This window comes from Aquarana catesbeiana, linkage group LG04 (assembly GCF_042186555.1).
Source record: "Aquarana catesbeiana isolate 2022-GZ linkage group LG04, ASM4218655v1, whole genome shotgun sequence".
In the NCBI taxonomy this organism is placed as follows: Eukaryota; Metazoa; Chordata; class Amphibia; order Anura; family Ranidae; genus Aquarana; species Aquarana catesbeiana.
The window spans coordinates 287,361,552-287,383,169 of NC_133327.1; the positions used below are offsets into that span (position 1 = coordinate 287,361,552).

General features: G+C 41.3%; 1 protein-coding gene across 1 annotated transcript; it reads left to right on the forward strand.

Annotated features, from left to right (window-relative positions):
* The first annotated feature begins 445 nt into the window (after positions 1 to 445).
* Positions 446 to 21,065, forward strand: TMEM14A (transmembrane protein 14A). Its single transcript, XM_073626652.1, has 5 exons — positions 446 to 583; positions 7,219 to 7,298; positions 11,678 to 11,779; positions 15,890 to 15,977; positions 20,721 to 21,065. Exons 2-5 carry the CDS (start codon positions 7,223 to 7,225, stop codon positions 20,758 to 20,760), a joined length of 306 nt encoding a protein of 101 aa, XP_073482753.1. The 5' UTR covers positions 446 to 583; positions 7,219 to 7,222; the 3' UTR covers positions 20,761 to 21,065.
* Positions 21,066 to 21,618: the final 553 nt, after the last annotated feature.

A 21,618-nucleotide genomic window follows, 5' to 3' on the forward strand; every position in this document is an offset into this window, starting at 1 on the left:
AAGTATGTAGGCATAGGACACACCCCTTGCCACGCCCACTTAAAGGAGAATTATCCAAAAAAGTAATGATTAGTTAAACCCACAAGTGCTTTTTTTTACCATTACTATTTCTGTATATTCACTTTTGAAATTTACAAATGCAGCCATTTAGAAATTGAATGAAAAATTTAGCACTGGGAAACATTTTTAGAGAGATAAATAGTGCATTTTATATACAACTCTAAAGATCAGACCAAAAGAAGGGACAAATGAGGAGGAAAGAGGGACAGAGGGACAGTCGCTCGAAATCAGGGACAATTGGGAGCTACGTGAACATTTATTTTTGTAATACCAGCTAAAACCACTAGATGGCAGTAACAGGCAGGATTTGAAAATACCTAGAAAACTAAAGTAGAACGTAATAAACGCTAAAGAATTTCTTGCAGTACCAGACATAGTCACTAGATGGCAGCGGCAGGTAGGGCGTGAAAAGACCGACTAGAAAAGTAAAGTAGAACGTGATGAACAGCAAAGAGGAAGTAAAAAACTTTTCTGACTAATGCCATAGTTGAAAGGTTGGAAGTTGGAGGCGGGGACCAAAGAGGTAGGCATGAGCCGTGAATGCAGCTTTTAATTAGTAAATAGGGTCGATTAATGAGCTCCGATTATTAATAGGAAGGAAGCAGCTTGGGTTACAGCAGTGCTTTGCCTAGCTGCCTTAGTTTTAGGTTTGCTGTTTATGATTGCTGTATAACTAGCTTCCCCTAAAGTGTCAGCTGCCTGTTACTTGGGATCACAGTAGGACTTAGATCAGATCTGGTGCACAATCTGTACAGGAGACTCAACTCATTGGGGGAGATTTACTAAAACTGGAGAGTGCAAAATCTGGTGCAGCTCTGCATGGTAGCCAATCAGCTTCAAACTTCAGCTTGTTCAATTAAGATTTGACAATAAAACCTGGAAGCTGATTGGTTTCTATGCAGAGCTGCACCAGATTTTGCACTGTCCAGTTTTAGTAAATCAACCCCATTGAGTCATCTGATTGTCCTACTCCAGCTCTGATAGCTTTCATTCTAGTAAAAGAAAAACAATTCCAAAAGGGAAGTATGAAAACAGACCTCATACAGAGTAGAATGTGCCCATCTGATGAATAGAGCAGTTCTGCTTGGCCCCCTAGAGCCCATAGGTTGGGGTGGTGGCATTGGCACCCTTTGTGTCCCTTGCAGTAACAACCCACCCCACGTAAGGGCGTGCAAAGTGTTGTAGTTCTGGCCAAAAATAACTGAAATGATGTGCAAAGTGTAACTTCGCAAATCAGGAATGCTCAACCTGTGGCCCTCAGAGCCCTTTGATGTGGCCCTCAACCTCAAACCAGAGAAGCACATTTCTTATATATCCTGCAAGTTTGGTGCGCTTTCTGAAAGTGTAGCACACCTGCAAGATATAATAGAAGTCTATGGCAAAAGCAGAGCTAACCCACAGCCTGTGAGTTAAAGGATATGTAAAGGTTAGTTTTTTCTAGTTTTGTTTTGTTTTTTTAACCACCTCAATACATGGCATTTTTACCCCCTTCCTGCCCAGGCCATTTTCCAGCTTTCAGCGCTGTCACACTTTGAATGACAATTGCGCAGTCATGCAACAATGTACCCAAATTAAATTGTTATCATTTATTCCCCACAAATAGAGCTTTCTTTTGGTGGTATTTGATCGCACAATATTTTTTACTTTTTGCTATAATAAATATCCAATTTTTTTTAAACAAATTTTTTCCTCAGTTTAGGCCGATATGTATTCTTCTACATATTTTTGGTAAAAAAAAAAAATCGCAATAAGTGTGTATTGATTGGTTTGTACAAAAGTTATAGCGTCTACAAAATAGGGGATAGATTTATAGCATTTTTATTTATTTTTTACTAGTAATGGCGGCGATCTGCGATTTTTATTGTGACTGCGATATTGCGGCGGACATATCGGACACTTTTGACACATTTTTGGGACCATTCACAGCAATCCATGCTATACAGCAATCCATGCTATTAAAAAGCATTGATTACTGTATAAATATGACTGGCAGGGAAGGGGTTAACACTAGGGGGTGATTATGTTCATAGGGAGTGTTTCTAACTGTAGGGAAAGGGGATTCACAAGGGGAGGAGACTGATCAGTGTTCCTTTGTACTGAGAACACACATCGGTCTCCTCTCCTCTGACAGGACCTGGATCTGTGTGTTTACACACACAGATCCATGGTCCTGCTGTGTTACTGGGCAATCGCGGGTGCCCGGCGGACATCGCGGCCACCGGGCATGCGCATTGAATCCCCTGTGACACAGCGGGTGCTCGCGTGCCCCCTGGTGGACCGGGAAGGTGAGGGCGTCATATGACCCGGAACGAGAGCCGCGCCGACTGGCCGTCAGTTGACAGCCAGTGGTCAGCAAGCAGTTAAACAAACATGTCATACTTACCTCCTCTGTGCAGTTAGTTTTGCACGGAGTGGCCCCGATCCTCCTCTTCTGGGGTCCCTCAGCGGTGCACCTGGCTCTGCCTTTTCTCGAGTGCCCCGTTGGAGAGCCGTTTTCCCTCTGGGCACTCGTGCAGGCACGATCCCGTGTCCTGCTGCTGCGTCCATTGACACAGACGTCAGGACTCAGCCCCGTCCCTGGCTCCCACTTCATTGTATTTGATTGACAGCAGCGGGAGCAAATGGCTGCGCTGCTATTAACCACTTCCCTACACGCCTATAGTCATATGACGTCCACAGATGGGATCTCCCATCCTGGGTGGACGTCATATGACAGCCTCGGGTTCCCGGCCGCCTAGGGGGAGCGCGCGCGCGCCCGCCGCGTTGCTCGGGACCCGGTGCGTGTGCCCGGCGGCCGCGATGTCCGCCGGGCACCCCCGATTGCCCGTTAACCGGGCCGGACCGTGGATCTCTGTGTGTAAACACAGAGATCCACGTCCTGTCAGCTCAGAGGAGAGCGATCTGTGTTCCCAGAACGGAGGAACACTGATCGGTCTCCTCCCCTTGTGCGTCCCCTCCCCCTACAGTTAGAAGCATTCCCTAGGAAACACATTTAACCCCTCCCCGCCCCCTAGTGGTTAACCCCTTCACTGCCTGTCACATTTAAACAGTAATCAATGCAATTTTATAGCATTGATCGCTGTATAAATGTGAATGGTCCCAAAAATGTGTCAAATGTGTCCGCCATAATGTCGCAGTCACAAAAAAAATTGCGATCGCCGCTATTACTAGTTAAAAAAAAAAAGATAAATAATTTTTTTTTAAAAAATGCCATAAATATATCCCGTATTTTATAGACGCTATAACTTTTGCGCAAACCAATCAATATACGCTTATTGTGATTTTTTTTAACAAAAATATGTAGAAGAATCGTATCGGCCGAAACTGAGGAAAAAACATTTTTTTTTTTTTTTTAAATTGGGGTATTTATTATAGCAAAAAGTAAAAAATATTGTGTTTTTTTCAAAATTGTCGCTCTTCTTTTGTTTATAGCACACAAAATAAAAAACGCAGAGGTGATCAAATACCACCAAAAGAAAGCTCTATTTGTGGGGGGAAAAAAGGACGTCAATTTTGTTTGGGTACAACGTCGCACGACCGCGCAATTGTCATTTAAAGTGTGACAGTGCTGAAAACGAAAAATTGGTCTGGGAAGGAAGGGGGTGAAAATGCCCGGTATTGAACCGGTTAATCTATCCAGTCAGGACCTGAGACACCGGCTGGAGCTGGTGTGCTCGTCCCCGTCGCTGGAAAGACCGGGTTCAGGTAAGTAAAAGGGGGGCTCTGGGGGGCTGCTGCATCACAGGAGGTTTACCTATAGGTACTGTAAATATCTCCTAAACGTGCGCCGTTTAGGAGCTATTTATCTTGTAGTGCACCTATGATGTCATCGGCGCATGCACTGCGAAGAAACAGCCCTCCGTGCCGTTTCTTCACTAGCAAGTGCCATGACTGATGGCTCCCACACCCATGCGCAGGAGTGACGTCATGCGACTCCAGCCAGTCACAGATCCGGAGTCCACGGCCCCGGAAAGGAAGAGGGGCGAAGATGGATGCGGCCACCAGCGGAGACAGCGTGGGCTTTGATTGCAGGTAAGTGCCACATAATGGGCTAGTATGCGATGCATACTAGCCCATTATGCTTTTACTTTACAGGGGAAAAAGAGAAAGTAAAACCCATCAGGGTTTACTTTCTCTTTAATGCATAGAATGCATGAAGGTGGAAAAACCTTGAGGGCTTACAACCCCCTTAAGCCACAGCAAATCTGTGTAAAAGAAGCCTTGGCTTAGGACAGTAAGGGCTCATTTCCATTTTCGGTTTGGGGGTGGTAAAACCCCATAGTTGAGACATGCTTTTAAACCCCCCCCCCCCCCCAAACCACTGGTGTAGCGTTAGGCCCCTTTCACACATGCACAGTGCATTTAAAGTGATTGTAAAGTCTCGTGTTTTTCATGCTAAAAACAACAATGTCAATTGGCTTTGCACAGAGCAGCCCTGATCCTTCTCTTCTCGGGTCCCTGGCTGGCACTCCTCGCCCCTCCCTCCTGTCGAATACCCCCACAGCAAAGCAGCTTGCTATGGGGGCACCCGAGCTGGGTCACAGCTGCCTGTGTCCATTCAGACACGGAGCCCTGGTTTGGCACCACCCCCTCTCTCTCCTGCTTGGCTAACTGACTTTGATTGATAGCAGCAGGAGTCAATGACACTGCTGCTATGTCTCCGCCAATCAGGAGGAGAGTCCTGAAAGGCCGAGGAACTTGTGGACATCGCTGGAGAGAGATGGGGCTCAGGTAAGTAATAGGGCAGCTGCTACATACAGAAGGTTTTTCTATCTTAACTGCTTGCCGACCAGCCGCCGCAGTTTTATGGGGCAGAATGGCACGGCTGGGCGAAACGACGTTACCTTCCGTTGCTTTGTCTTTTGGCCACTAGAGGCGCAGGCGCCGCCGGAGGCGTGTGCCCAGAGCCGATGCGAGTGCCCAGTTGGCGCAATAACCATTGGGCTCCTGTGATTGCTCGTGACAGAGCGAGAACTGGGATCTCTGTGTGTAAACTCACAAGTGCCGTTTCTCTCAGGGGAGTAGAGAGAGATCCTGTGTTCATACTATGTATGAACACCGATCTCTCTATCCTCCTAGTCAGTCCCATCCACCCTACAGTTAGAAACACACATAGGGAACACAGTTAACCCCTTGATCGCCCCCTAGTATTAACCCCTTCCCTGCCAGTGACATTTATACTGTAATCAGTGCCTTTTTAGGGCACTGATCATTGTATAGTTGTCAATGGTCCCAAAAATGTGTCAAAAGTGTCCAATTTGTCTGCCGCAATATCGCAGTCCCGATAAAAATCGCAGATCGCCGCCATTACTAGAAAAAAAAATAATAATAAAAATGCCATAAATCTATCCCCTATTTGTAGTCAGTATAACTTTTGCGCAAACCAATCAATATACGCTTATTGCAATTTTTTTTACCAAAAATATGTAGAAGAATACATACCGGCCTAAACAGAGAAAGAAATTCGTTTTTTTGATACAAAATGTGGGATATTTATTATAGCAAAAGTAAAAGATATTGGGGGTTATGTACGAAAGGCAAATCCACTTTGCACTGCAACTGCACTTGAAAGTGCAGTCGCTCTAAATCAAAGGAATAGATCTGAAATGAGTGGAAGCTCTGCTGATTTTATCATCCAATCATGTGCAAGCTAAAATGCTGTTTTTTATTTTCCTTGCATGTCCCCCTCAGATCTACAGCAACTTTACTTCCAAATGCACTTTCAGTGCAAAGTGGATTTTCCTTTAGTAAATAACCCCCTTTGTGTTTTTTTCAAATTTGTTGCTATTCTTTTGTTTATAGCGCAAAAAATAGAAACCGCAGAGGTGATCAAATACCACCAAAAGAAAGCTGTATTTATGCGAAAAAAGGATGTCAATTTTGTTTGGGTACAGCATCGCAGGACTGCGCAATTGTCAGTTAAAACGGCGCAGTGCCTGGTCATTGAGCAGCCAAATCTTCCGGGGCTGAAGTGGCTAATGCACCAATATAAAATCGGATGCAAAAATGGACCGTTTGTCCGTTTACATCCGTTTTTCGTCCATTCCATTTTTTTTAATGGAACAAAAATAAGACTTTGATCCATTTAAAAAAACAGATGTTGACAGATGTGGATGTAAACTGATGTCAATTTTCCATAGAGATGCATTGATGTCCATTTTTCATTTGTCAACGGATGGATGAAAAAAGGGACAAACGGTCCGCATGTGTGAAAGGGGCCTTAGGGGTTGCAATGGTGACCCGGCCCCATGCTCCAGGGGGCCTCCCTGTCACATTTTATTTTACACTTGGACAAGAGAGGCAATGGGGCGGCATATACAGAAACCGATCTTCTCCATTTTCCCCCTGCAACCGCTGAAACCCAGCTTCTCCTCCTTTCCCTCCCGCTGTTATTTAGCGTCTGCAGGAGGAAAACGTTCATTATGCTATTTAAAATAAAAAATGTGAAATTCTGAATTATTTCATTTCATTGTGGCCCGTGACCGCTTACCAAATCACTTAGGTGGCCCTCACTCTTCAAAAGGTTAAGCACCTCTGGCGTGAATGATGTTTTGCATGTTTTATTATAATAAGCCAACCTAAACGAGAAGTGAGGAATATGAAAAAAAACAAACGTACATACTCACCTAGGTCGGTGCAGAATCAGTCGCCTCTACAGCGAGAACTGAGAAATCAAAGATTGCTGATCTCTCGGTCCTCGGGCTGCATTTGTGTTCTATTAAATGCGGTGTGATTTGAGCCCTTTGATTTTGAATAGGCTCAAATCGCACCAAAAGTCATGCATGCACCAATTTTGGAACCGCACTGCAACCAGATTACATGGTACCCATGTGGGCTAACGCACCGTGGGTGTCATTAAGATTGCACTGACAACTGCTGCGGATCACAAGGGCAGTGCGATTTAAATGCTGTGCGGGAAATGTGTACGGATCGTGGAGTTTCCAACGCTGCATTAGTGTGAACCTAGGCTTAAGGTTACTAGTGAGATACATAGTTTTTCTATGATTCCAGTGTTTTGAGGCCGGTACTCTGTTTTCAGTTAGCAAAAGTAGATATCTGGGAAGTTTTCTCAGATTAAATATTCAAATGTAGAATGTTACAAGATATGGCAATGTTTTAATAATTAATAGCTATAGCTACGTCTGTGAATATTTTCAGAATCATGGCTGTGGACTGGATTGGTTTTGCATATGCTGTACTCTTGGCCTCTGGTGGCTTTTTGGGGTTTTCTCGGAAAGGTAAGTGTAAAAAAAAAAAATGTAATCTTGATTTTCATCCATTTTGTTGTCCTAATCTTTTAGTTAGGTATGCAAAGGGAATTTACCAATTATTTTAAATGCTGTCATGTAATATTAAAATGTAACATCCTGTACATTTATAGTAGTATTTTGTTATTATGATTGGTTGAAATACGTTCTGGCATACCATGGATGTGTAAGTATAAGTCCACATTCACACCTCAGCATTTTTGTACATTTTTTAGCGTTTTATCGCAATTTGTCACGTTTCTAAGCGTTTTTCTGCTCAAATGCCATAGTTACATAAAAATAAATATTAATCATAAATAAATAATAAATGTTTAAAGAATAAAAATTACCCTAACCCCAACCCTTATCCAGAATATTAACTCCTAACCCCAATATTAAATCATAATCCCTAAATCTAATATTAACTCCTAACCCTAATATTAAACCCTAACTTAACAAAATAAATACAAAATAATAATAAGTTAATAAATACATAGGCTAACCCATAACCATAATCTAACCCCTTACAAAAAAAAGTAAAAAAAATTATAAATAAATAAAAGTGGAGGAAAAGCTGAAAAACATAGCTATAAATGATGAAACAGATGATATTTTCCTCTATTGGCTAATAAAAAATGCCAAAGCCCAAAAATGCTTTAATAACTGTACAAAAACACTCAAAAACGCCTGAAAAACACCCAAAAAACTCAAAAACACGACGCTCATGTGTGAATGCAGCCTAAGGGGACATGTGACTGGCTTCTCTACTAGATATTGATGTATCAAGCCATTTTAATTCATCCCTGCTCTAGAGCAGTGTTTCTCAACTCCAAGCCTCAAGGCTCCCCAACAGGTCATGTTTTCAGGCTGTCCATTATTTTGCACAGGTGATTTGATCCGTTTCACTGCCTTAGGCCCCTTTCACACTTATACGGCTTGTTCCACAATTTTGTACTGCAAAATCGTATGACAAGTCATTCTCCATGATTTTCAATGACTACCATTCATATTGGCACGACTTTAAGTCGTGCCGACTTCAAAGTAGTCCCTGCACTACTTTGGTCCAACTTCCATGCGAGTTGTACTCCATAGACCTCAATGTTAAACCCTCAAGTAGCATGCAAATCGTAGTAGAAATTTCTAAAAGAACAGCCGGCCGGCTTGCATACACCCGTTCAAACGAGATAGGATGGAAACGATGACGTCAGCGCGTCGGCCTTCCGACGTACGTTTCGTCCTATTGGACGTCGTCATGGGAACGTCCCCATGACAACGTCCAATAGGACGAAACGTACGTCGAAAGGCCGACGCGTTGACGTCATCGTTTCCATCCTATCTCGTTTGAACGGGTGTATGCAAGCCGGCCGGCTGTTCTTTTAGAAATTTCTACTACGATTTTTTAATGTAAGTGTACATATTCCTTATTTCAATAAATGGTTTTACGGATTTACACTATGGAGAAAATTTTTTATTCTTCTGGGTCCCCCCGGTATGCTGTTTGAGGTCCGCCGAAAGGAGAGATCCTGCCTGCCCCTTCCTTGTGAGGAGATCTAAGGAGTTGTGTCCCCTGTGTGGATGTTCATAGATAAGCTGTTATCTAGCTTACCTCTGGTAAGCGTACATCTATTAAGGTGGAGGATTTCTCACTGGGTGCTGGGTGTTTAACCTTTATGATCACCTATTCATTCTGCCTTGGCTCCAAGGACTGTTTCCTTCTGAATATTTCCATTTTATTTTTGATTATTTTTGTTATTTGATACACTTGTTTTCATTATAATTCTATGCCATACTTGTTTCATATTATTCCATTGAAAATTCATTTTCACTAGAATACCTATATTTTATATTTTTGATCACCCGATAGATTGAATTCTTCATTATTTACACATTTATATGTGCTGTCAATGTATATGTCATTTTTTTAGCGCAGTCTTTTTTGATTATCTTTGTATATATGTGTGCACGCCCCACTCTAGGACTGCAGCTCTAAATATCCTACTATTTATTAGTAGCACATTTTTAGAGTAGCGCGGTAAATTTTTGTTGTTTATAGCATGCAAATCGTACCTGAATAATATAGACACGATTTCAGTACGACTTTGTAAGCACAAGCTGTAAGCACAAGCCTCACACCATGTATGTTTTCATTTGTTAATGCCAAAGTTGTGGCAAAGTCGTACAAAGTAGTACTGCTCCGCGCGACTTTGAAGTCGTATAAGTGTGAAAGGGGCCTTAGTAATTACCACAGCCTGAAAACATGACCTTGAGGACTGGAGTTGAAAAAAACACTGCTCTAGAGAGAATAACTACATGTCTAATCTGCCCAGCTAAGATTGCAGCACTTGCAAGGGAAGGGATGTAAAACATGACTGTACCAGAACTTGCCAAGTCATTAGCGTGATCAGTGGATCCAGAGCTATAGACATGCTAATCTGATATCATATGTAAATCTTTGCATTTTCCCGTAAGAAATTAAGCATGGCTTACCTGTTTCTGATTCATGTGTCACCCTATTAGCCCTTAACCTCCCTGGCGGTATGATTATTTCGGATTTTAGGTGCTGAAAGCGGTACAATTATTTTGCATGGAAATTTGGCGTTTTATATTGTAGGTCTGTAATTCTTAACAATAGCACACTTAAATCTGTCCAAACAAGAGTCTAGTAGATATCCCGGGTATGATGAAGTTTTAAACACAAAAACATAAATTATAATATAATAAATGAATATAAATAATTAAAAAAATATATATAATAATAATAATAAAATAAATTTCCCCACGATTTACTATCGCTCAATTCTGCAAGTGTTCTAATTTACTGTCGTTGTTTTCTAGCTGGTCTAAAGCCACTTTTGATGTAAAGGGACACTTTTTGGTTGCTATGGACAATCTCTAGTTTCCAGGCAGAAAGAACAGTGTATTTAACATAAAACTGCATGCAGGGCATAGGCCAAAGCACTGGGGACAAAAGGGATGTGAAATAATTTCACACAGTACTGTAAATTGAATTGAATTGAAGTGAATTTGCCGCCACGCTCCGCCCCGTGCGTTGCAACGCTCGCAGGGAACGGAGCGTGGCACGGAGAGGCTTCGGAGGAGACAGAGCCCGCAGACACCACGGGGGGACATCGCAGGATCCTGGGGACAGGGTAAGTAACGCCGCACCAGGATCCTGCAATGTAATCCCGAGTGTGGCTCGGGGTTACCGCTAATGGTCCTGACATTTAACCCAGAGCCACACTCAAGAAAACCGTCAGAGAGGCTACAGAGGTTATAAACCTCCCTTAGCAAGTTGTACCTATAGGTAAGCCTAAAAAAGGCTTACCTATAGGTAATGTAAATATCTCCTAAACGTGCACCATTTAGGAGATATTTACTGGATATTGCTCCGATGATGCCATCAGCACATGCGCTCTGAAGAAACACCCCCCTGTGTTGTTTCTTCATGAGCGAGTGCCTTGACTCCGGCCAGTCACAGAGCCGGAGTCCGCGGCCCCGGAAGTAAGAGGAGCAAACATGGATGTGGCCTCAGGACAGCGCGGGCTTCGTTTGCAGGTAAGTGTCACATAATGCATACTAGCACATTGTGTTTTTACTTTGCAGGGTAAGCGAAAGGACGTAAAACCCATCAGGGTTTACTTCCTCTTTATATGTGATGGCCAACTTGGTTGACCAGTAGCAGGGTTTGAGGCTAAATCCGCGTACACACGAGCGGAATGTCCAACAGAAAAAGTCAGACGGAAGCTTTTCATCGTCTATTCCGATCGTGTGTGTGCCTCATCGGACTTTTTTTTTTGTTGAAAATTCTGACGGACCTAGAAATGAAACATGTTCTAAATATTTCCGACGGAACCAATTCCTATCGGGATAACCACTCGTCTGTATGCTGGTCCAACGGACCAAAAACGGCGCTTGCTCTGAAGCAAGTACGAGACGGAAGCTATTGGCTACTGGCTATTGAACTTCCCTTTTCTAGTCGCGTCGTACGTGTTGTACGTCACCTCATTCTGGACGGTCGGACTTTGGTGTTTGACCGTGTGTAGGCAAGACCGCTTGAATGGAATTTCGCCGGAGTTCCGTCAGAAAAACCTTCGGAGTTTATTCCGACGGCAAAACCGGTCGTGTGTACGCAGCATAAGGCCTAGTACACACAAGCTGAATGTTTTTCAGCTTTTCATCCTCTTTTATTTATGTATGCACCCAACCTGTATACAGTTCTTTGCTTCCTTTGGATCTCTGGTCCATCCTTTGTGTAATACGTTGTCTCTCTTTTGGCCACTGAATCTGAAAGTATGTGCAGGCTTTGTATATTTATAGGTTCCATAAGATCACTATAGATTTGGTTTCATATATCTCTCGTTCCATTCCAGGTAGCATTGTGTCCTTGGCAGCTGGTCTCACTTTTGGTTTGCTTGCTGCTTATGGGGCATTCCGTGTTTCATATGATCCAAGGGATATCAAGATATCATTGAGTAAGTGAAATAAGATATGAATGTTAAGGAGGAATGTTTAAGTGGGATATATGTAGAGAGACCTGTGTTTTGTACTGTGTTATTGGACTTTGTGTTTCATATGTAAGAATATACAGTATGTATAGTATATGTGAAGAAAAAGAAGAATGGTCACACACTATGGAAGGAAGAACTTCTGTAGAATAGTTACTTTATTGTCAAGGTGCCAAAGGACGTAGACAGGACGTTACAGGAACATTGGTAGACCACTTTCACACGGATAACTCGTGCTTGTTCACAACAAAAAATTTATAGTGTATGTACAGTATAAAAAATTAGGGTGAATCCATTATTCTATGTGACTTTTGAAGTTTGTTTGTCATCAGTTATTTTAGTGCTGCTGCTAGATAATGCATTAAGCAAACAAAACCCACATACTTCATAAATATAGCTTATTGTAATTAGTATAACTAATTGTAGTTATACAACTGTTGTACCTAGGACTCTAAGGCTCTGTTCACACCTAGGCGTTTTTGGGCATTTTTCTGCTGTAAGCCTAAGGTCTAAAAATGCCCAACAAATCCCATTCATTTCAATGGCCCCTGTTCATATCTGAGCTTTTTGTCATCTAAAGCAAACTGCCTGAAGCTCAAAAAAAGTACAGGAGCTTCTTTTTTGGCAGATTACAGGCGTTTTCTGCTTTTTAAAAATATGGGATGGGTGCAGCGCTAAGTAACAGTGTATTGATCCAAAACCAAAAAACAGAAAGTAAAATTCTATTTCAAATGTCCAGAAGTGGTGAAAATCATGAAATAATAAATGGAAAACTAAGTCAGGGTCCCAATATCTGAAATAGAGGCACTGCAAAAGTGGTGTAAAATAATCAAAACATGTAAGTGACAATAATGAACTAAGTAAATCACAAATGTTATATTCAGGTGTCAAAAACGTGAAAATATTGAACACCAAAAGTGATCCCAAAAATGGTGTATAAATTCACAAAATTGCTTATGTAAATTAATCCGTTATCAGGAAGAAATCCACAGAATCAACAGTAAAATAAAAAGGAAAACATGTGGCCGAGATAGACATGAAAATCACACTATGATGAATAAAACATTCCTTGCTGTGAACCTTGGTTAACTATACGTAATACATGTAATACAGCATGTATTGATAGTTTTTAATGATGTGGGTTTAATGACACTAGAGCACATAGAAAACAATTGTTTTCTATGTGCCCTGTTCACACCATACGTGTGCAGTGTATAAAAAAGCAGAAGGTAGTTGAATAAAAATTATTTTGTGATATTTCAATAAAAGTTAAAAAAATAAAGAAAAAAGTAAATCGTGCAATGCGTTATTCATCACACGTCGCAATCCCATACTCAACACACTCAGGCATACTGGTGTGAAGGAGCCCTAAGAGTTTAACTCATTGATGTAATCCTATATTTGCAAATGTCTTGTATTTTCTGTCTCCTGTAAATATGTTGGAAAATTGTACAGTTACTGTATAACATAAAATCTGTGGGTACCAATAAAAGTGCCAGTATAATAAACACGATTGAAAAGCCTCACATTTTATTTAGAGGCAACTACCTAAAGATGGTATCCTGCTTTAAAGTATATACGAGGGGGTGCTGATAAGTATTGAGCCTTACCCAGAAAAAATTTAGCTAGAAAGCTGTAACTGCCAAACTATTTTTACATATCCCCCAGGAAGTCAATGCACTTGCATTCATCTGTCCTGCAGCTTCTTAAGTCCCTGTAAATAAAATTCTTCCGACTGCCAGTGTAACCAGTCATTTACAGCATTGGTTGCCTCTGGAACAATCGTTGTCCCTTTAGGTGTTTTTTGAGATTGGGGAACAGATGATGGTCAGAAGGAGCCAGGTCAGGCAAATAGGGTGGATGGGGCATCACTTGAAAGCCCAAGCCCAAGGAGGTCAGTTTTGCCATTGTTTCACCTGCAGTGTGTGATGAGGCATCATCATGCAACAGGATGACACCTTTGGAGAGCTTTCCTCAACTACTTCCCTTTTGGAGGTAGTCCACCAGCAGAACTCTCTACTTACGTTATCCCAAAAAACTTTTGCCATTTGCTTCTGCACTGACCTTTGCACACGGAACTTCTTTGGCCTGGGGGAACCACTGTTCCTCCATTCATTAGACTGTTCCTTTGTCTCAGGATCATAACAGTAGATTCACCAGTTACCAGTTTGTCCAGGAAATCCGACTAGATTCCTGGAAAATGTTCCAAAACAGCCACCGATGTCTCCACACATTTCATCTTTTTTCGGTTGTCCAAAGTTTTTGGGATTCAACTTTGCTGCAAGCTTTCTCATTTCAAAGTCGTTGTGGATAATGGCACCAACTCTCCCAAGTGATATTCCCAGATATGTAGCCATACTTTGGCTGATATTCGGCGGTCCTTCATGATCATGTCATGGATGGCTTTCACATTTGCAGGCACAGAGACAGAAACAGGCCTTCCACTAGGTTTCTCACTTTCAACACCGAAATGGCCAGTTTTAAAATTGACAACCCAACGTTTAACTGTTACATATGAAGGGCCACTGTCACCCAAAGTTTGTGACATTTCATCATGGATGTGCTTCGCACCATTCCCTTGGAGAAACAGGAACTTGATTATGGTCCTATGCTCTTCCACAATGAATTTTTCTGGAGGTGCTGCCATGTTCAATTTGGACCTGAAAACAAAAGATAAATTAAAATCATAGGTAGTTGATTTTTGCACCATTGAATATAGACAAATTGGCCAGTACACCCTGCGATTTTCAGCTTCCCAGCTCAATTTTTTGGGTAAGGCTCAATATTTATCAGCACCCCCTCGTATAATCCCTTTTGGCTGCAGTGGGGAAGTGTTACGGCCCATTCACACTATGCAGTTCCTGTGCGATTGACATGCAATTCTGTGCAGTGTGATTTCAGCCCTATTAATTTATAATGGACTGAAATTGCACCACATTGCACCGAAAGTAGTGCATGCACTATTTTTTTTTTTAAATGCACGCATCTGCAACCTCTGTTTGGGGTGCTGTTAATTTTCTTACTGACCCTCCTAGCAGATCCCAAGGGCAAAGCAATTGGAATGCAGTGTGGGCAGTCCCACAAGAATGCGGCTTTTCCGACACTGCATTCTAGTGTGAACAGGCTTTTTGAATCTATGTCTGGTTTTATTGTTGTACCTGTCCCCACTGGGGAGATCCTTCTCCTTTATTTGTTCTAAGAACAACTGTACAAGGAACAGAAAGTAATCATGATTCCAAAATTTGAGAGCAGTCACAGGAATAAGAGGTAAAGAGATTCTCTGATAGGGACAACTGTTCCGGTGTCAACTGTCTAAGAGGGAATTCCCTTCATTTTGAAAATGGCACTGAATCACCTTGAATAGACACAGCAAAAATTAAACACTGGGGGCCTTTTTAAATATGACTACTTTATCCAAAACTAAATTAAAAAGTTCTGGATTTGGATACACTATAAAGGAGCTTGTTAGACAGAAATATGGGAGCTGCCAATATGCTATTAAAGTTGCATGTTCCCCATCCATCATTATATTGTGAGCCACTGAGCTAGAACATGCATTAAGACACTCAATATTGCCCTTTTAAAGGAAATATGTGCAGAAATAAATAGAAGGGTTTCCATTGCCAGTCAACAGGACAATTGGGGTTATTTACTAAAACCGAACTCTGCATAGTAACCAACCAGCTTCCAAGTTTTATTGTCAAAGCTCAGTTGAATAACCTGAAGTTAGAAGCTGATTGGCTACCATGCACAGCTGCACCAGATTCTGAGTGCTCCAGCTTTAGTAAATCTACCCCATTGTCTTGTGAGGAAGGTCATCGATCTTGTGAGCTACACCACAGGAGGACATGGAGCATACACAGAGATTAGACTCAGGGCCCAGACAGGTGAACAGGCTGCCATTTGATTAATAGGTATTTGTGATTGGAAGACTGGACTATCAAAAAGAACCTGGCACTTTTTCCTAATGGGCAAAGTGACAGATCTGCTTTAAGTTCCAGGTTAGTTTAAGTTAATTGATGATGTGTATTGCATGATCTAATTACTGATTATATATATTGTATTATATTTCCATAGTTGCTGCAGGTTCTCTAAGTGTAATAATGGGTCTGAGGTACAATCGATCAAGGAAAGTCATGCCTGCTGGAATTGTAGCTGGCATTAGGTATGTTTTACATCTGAGTTTAAATGCTTAAATCTGACATAGACGTTTTATCTGCTTCCTTGGATTTTATGTAAAAAAAAAAAAGTCTTTTTCTTGGACAACTTACATCTGGCTTCACGCATATGAGGACCCCATGTTTTTTGCATTAAGGCAGCTGAGTTGTGCATGTGGGTATAATTGCAGGGGTATGGTAGCCTCCCTGACGGTTTTCCCGAGTGTGGCTCGGGGTTAAATTTCAGCACCATTAGCGGTAACCCTGAGCCACCCTCGGGATTACATCTCAGGATCCTGGTGGATCCTTACCTTGTCCTCAGGATCCTGCGAAGTCCCCCCGCTGTGCCCGCGGGCTCTGTCCTCCTCCTGAAGCCTCTCTGTGCCAGGCTCCATTCCATGTGAGCGTCACGATGCACGGGGGCGGAGCCTGGCGGCAAATTCAAAAAAGTGAAAATTCATAACACATACAGTAATCTTACAGATTACAGTACTGTATGAAATCATTTCACATCCCTTTTGTCCCCAGTGCTTTGGCCCATGCCCTTCATGCAGTTTTATATGATATATAATGTTCTTTCTGCCTGTAAACTGGAGATTGTCCATAGCAACCAAAAAGTGTCCCTTTACGTCAAAAGTGGTTTTAGACCAGCTAGAAAACAGCGATAGTAAACAGCAGAATTGAGCGATAGTGAATCGTGGGGAAATTAATTTTATTATATTATTATTTTTTATAATTATTTATATTTATTTATTATATTATAATTTATGATTTTGTGTTTCATACTTCATCATACCCGGGATATCTACTAGACTCTTGGTGGACAGATTTAAGTGTGTTATTGCTAAGAATTACAGGCCTACAATATAAAATGCCAAATTTCTATGGAAAATAATTGTACCGCTTTGAGACGCAAAAATCTGAAATAACCATACCACCAGGGAGGTTAATGCAGAACCTAGGTTCACTGTGTGGTCAGAATGCCAAAAATATCCAAAAAAAAGCAAAAATGTGCTTTGTGCAATGTACATCGAAACGATAAAACTGCTGGGACCCAGGAGAAAGCCAAAAAACTCTAATTCCTAGCAATTTTTATTATTGCAGGGCTTTAGTTCTACTTTTAGGCTCCGTGTACACTACAGCTTCTAAACTGGAGTTTAGGAGCTTTTGGCTTTTTTTGCCAAAGCTCCTAAATTCAACTCCATAAAAGCCTATATGTTCATGTACACATAGGCTTTTAGGATCCTTTAGGAGCTTCTGCAGTTAGGGGAGGTTCAACCTCCCACTCCTGAACGCAGAAGAATCATTCAGGATAGGAGCTGTACAATCGCGGCACGATTTTGCCCTGTTTTCCAGCGCCCAATGGCCATAATAGGCTATCAACATGAAGTCTAAAAGTCTTCAGCATTGCTTCACAAGTCCATTTGAAGGTAACTAACTATTATCTATAGTACAGCCTGATAAATGAAAAACATTCAAAGATATGTTATCAATCGGTGTCAATGTTAAAACTTGTTTCTTTGTATAAGCTGTTATATTTGTACGGGGGGGGGGCGTTATATTGACTCATTGAAACAATGCATATTGCAGTATTCAGATGGAGGCAGATTGATTATAAACTGAGTGTTTTCCCACTCTAGTGGATAATCTCCAAATTGTTCTATTTCTTACAATAGAAATAATATAAAAATGTCATATCAAAGATTATTTTTAAATTGGTTCTAAATTTAAAACATATTTTACCTTAATGCATTTCCCGCATTAGGGTAAAAAACATTTTACCACTTTCTATGCACCCCCTCCTTCCATAAACACTTACCTGAGCTTGACTACAGGTCTTCTCTCCCCCCTCCCTGCTTTGACAGGCTTCACTGAAAACAGCAGGAGATATTAGCTCCTGCTGCTGTTGTGCAAATCCTGTGAGGAGGGAGAGCAGGGCGGGGCCGCTGTGTATGTCTATAGACGCACACAGCTTGGCTTGGAAGCACACGGCTTGCTATGGGGGCACCTGCAGGAGAGAAGGAGTGGACAGCGCCGGCAGGGGACTCCAGAAGAGGAGGTAAGGAGCCGCTTTGTGTAGCGGTACGTAAGTACCGTGTACGTACCAAGTATAACATGTTTATTATTTTTATTTAAAAAATGCCTTTACAACTGCTTCAAGCTTAACTCCAGGCAAATATGAAAAAGCACAAAAGATTGCAGTTGTGCATACATTAAAAAAAATGTATATTTAAATTCAATCCATGCTAGTACCTGAATTTGACTTTGTATTGACACTCATACTGGGAGGGGGTGGGTCAGATTTAGAATCCAATCAGTTGTCCTGCATGGACATATAGTAAAACCTTGCTGTCACAGACCTAGCCGGGACAGAGGCTGTTGGAGAGGACTGTATGCAAGCCTGTTGCCTTTTGATTATGGGCCCTGGATTTTCAATGGATTCATTCTGTTGGGACACATCCTGTGAGGAGATGCTGGTGTCATCAACCTGTGTTTATGTTAATTGAATGAGCTAATGACATTGTCCTCTATACAATGTAGGAGACGGGATGACTGCTATTGTGTTAATTAACTGTATGAAGCTTGGTGACCACAAGTCTGGGCGAAAGGTCATGTCTCAGTCACCTAGGCTGTATAAAGGATTAGATAATTAGCTCATGTTAATTAAGTTACAGTTGTATTGTTAGAGGAGGTTCCAACGGCATATAAAGTCTTGTAACTTTGATTCATAATAAACAGTCCATGTTAGCAGTGAAGCAAGTGTCGCCTTGTTTTCTGCTCAGAGAGGTTGGAATATCTGATATCTGTATACAGACTGGGAGGAAGCGGTATACAGACGGAAGCACTCAAGCGGAGTGTGGGACGTTCCGTGACACTTGCTTTGAGAGTAACTTGGTTTGAGAGCAATTTGCAAGACAAGCAACATTTTTTAATAAATTTTGCCTTGATATACAAGCGTTGTCTTGATATAAGAGTAGCAACATGTCACAACTGAGTATAAAAGAGAAGCGAGGCACCTCGCTAAGGTAGTAATATGGCTATATTTAATGAAGGTACAACATTAAAATAGGCACATCTAAGTATGCAGGCATCTGGGGTAAAGCTGTTCCCATAGACCATCCTTCTCACCGCCATTGATGTTGTCCCTTCCACGCTGCGCTCCACGAGCGGTTCAAGCCTCGCTTTCAGATCTCTCTACTGCAATTGCAGACTGACAGCGGTGAGAGCTGGGGGTGAGGGGGATGTCTACATGGACAGCTTTACCCCAGATGCCTGTACCATGTGCCTTTTTTAACCCACCAACCATGTGAGTTACTAAATGTTGTACCTTCATTAAATGTAACCATATTACTACACTTAGAGGCGCTTCTCTTCTCTTTTATACTCTGCAGCTCCTGCTGGATTTTGCTTCTAATACCGTTGTGGAGGCTTCCACTTGTGGATGGACATTTTATGGTTACACAACCTATCACATTGCTATAATCATTTTATATGGACTATAAACTGAACAAGGACTTATGAATAAATGGTTGTGGAACAAATCATTTGAGTTTCCATTATTTCTTATGGGGAAATTTACTTTGATATACAAGTGCTTTGGATTACAGCCATGTTTCTGGAACAAATTATGCTCGCAATCCAAGGTTTTACTGTACACTGACAAAGAATATGCTAACAGGAGAGCAGAGTGAGCAATAGGGGTGATTTGCTGTAGCTCCTTCACTTTCCAATCACTGGCTGGGTTAGGTAAGTGACTGTAGCTGTACTGCTTTGTAAAAACTAACTGTGGGGGAAAGGGCGTCAGGGGGTTTGCATTACTATTAAACAGCGGAAACAGAGGAAACAATCTGAAATGTTTACAGCCTGAAGAAGACTGAATTAAGCATACAGGGTTCATTTCAGTGTTGGCCAGGATGACCAGAAGCTCTGAGGACAATAAATTTACACTGCTAAGACACCTAAGCACATTCTCCCCACTGCATAGTCTGCAGAGGGAGATCTGTGACTAGCAAAGATGATCCTGAAAAGTGCCCCTGTGAATCTGAATTCCAAGTTGATTGTATCTAATAGTAGTTAATCACATTCAACAGAACTTGTTCTGTAATGATGAAAATGTTCGGAGCTCGCCAACCCACTTCTTCAGTTCCTTGAGTGTCAGGAAGATACCCCAACATTTATATTCACACCTTAATCCAATCTTGGGATGTAAAAATGTTTTCACACCTCTTGCGAATCAGTTGTCCTCTCTCTCCAAAATGTGCACCTCACTGTCCTTGAAAACATGCCCATTTTCCTTGATTGGAAATGACACAGAAGGAACAAGATCACATCGAGTTAACATCAACATCTGCAATCCATAATGATACAGTACTGGATTTGTGTTATCTTCTCATGCACACAGATTTTCTGTGTTTAAACATTCTAAACGGCACCCTAATGGGTCCCTTTCCCCTCTAAGGTCCATAGTAGCTGCATGGGCTGATACGGCACTGCTGTGGAAAAATACACTGATTTTATGCCTAGGTCCACATTTGTTGCAGATGTTAATGGAGATTTACCTGATATTTTTATTTACATTTACTAAAGCAGGTTAAGATCCTATATGCACCCTTTATCTGTAATTATAAATACATGCCACAGCGGATTAGGTTATCTTCTGTCATTCAAGTTGCTGTATCTATTGTCACAGAGCAGAACTATATTCGACTGCTATTCTGCAAAGCTTTAAACAGACTTTTCTGTCTCTACAGCATTTTCATGGTGGTGAGGCTGTTGTTGAACCTGACTTAAGAGATGGGCACCTGCTGAAAAAAAGGTACCAACAACCAGCCCCTTGTGATGTACAGACCAGAAGGCCTTCTACTTTATACTGTAACATGACATATGCACTGACTTTTTAATCATTCCATAACTTGCACTCATTTTTACATCTTTATGTTCGGCTTTTATACTGTTCTACATTTCAACTTCAATATTTCTGAATGATGCAAGTGCTAGAGCAAAAGCCTATATTAAATTTCTGTAACAAACCTTTGTCTAGAAATAACCAGGTTTATGTTTTTCACATTCCGCAAATAAAAGTGACTGGTTTCTTATGTTAGGTGCTTTATTCATCTGTTATACCAACTGACTACAATATTTGATTCATGCATGACTATGTTTGGTTATAGTGGTAGAAGGCCAGTTTGCCTTTTGCATATTTAATCGCTTCAGCCCCAGGAGATTTGGCTGCTGAATAACCAGGCCATTTTTTGCGATTCGGCACTGCGTCACTTTAACTGACAATTGTGCGGTTGTGCAATGCTGCACCCAAACAAAATTGACGTCCTTTTTTCCCCACAAATAGAGCTTTCCTTAGGTGGTATTTGATCACCTCTGCGGTTTTTATTTTTTGCTCTATAAACAAAAAAAGAGCAACAATTTTTCTAAAAAACGCAATATTTTGTACTTTTTGCTATAAGTATCCCCATTTAAAAAAAAAAAAAATTTAATTTTTGCTCAGCTTAGGCCGATATGTATTCTTCTACATATTTTTGGAAATTAAAATCGCAATAAGCGTATATTGATTGGTTTGCGCAAAAGTTTTAGCGTCTACAAAATAAGGGATAGATTTATAGCATTTTTATTATTTTTTTTTTTTTTACTAGT

Coding starts and splice junctions, on each gene's coding strand:
- TMEM14A (XM_073626652.1), top strand. CDS start 7,223: ATGGCTGTGGACTGGATTGGTTTTGCATATGCTGTACTCTTGGCCTCT. Junction 11,780..15,889: donor GGATATCAAGATATCATTGA/GTAAGTGAAATA, acceptor ATATTTCCATAG/TTGCTGCAGGTTCTCTAAGT. Junction 15,978..20,720: donor GGAATTGTAGCTGGCATTAG/GTATGTTTTACA, acceptor CTGTCTCTACAG/CATTTTCATGGTGGTGAGGC.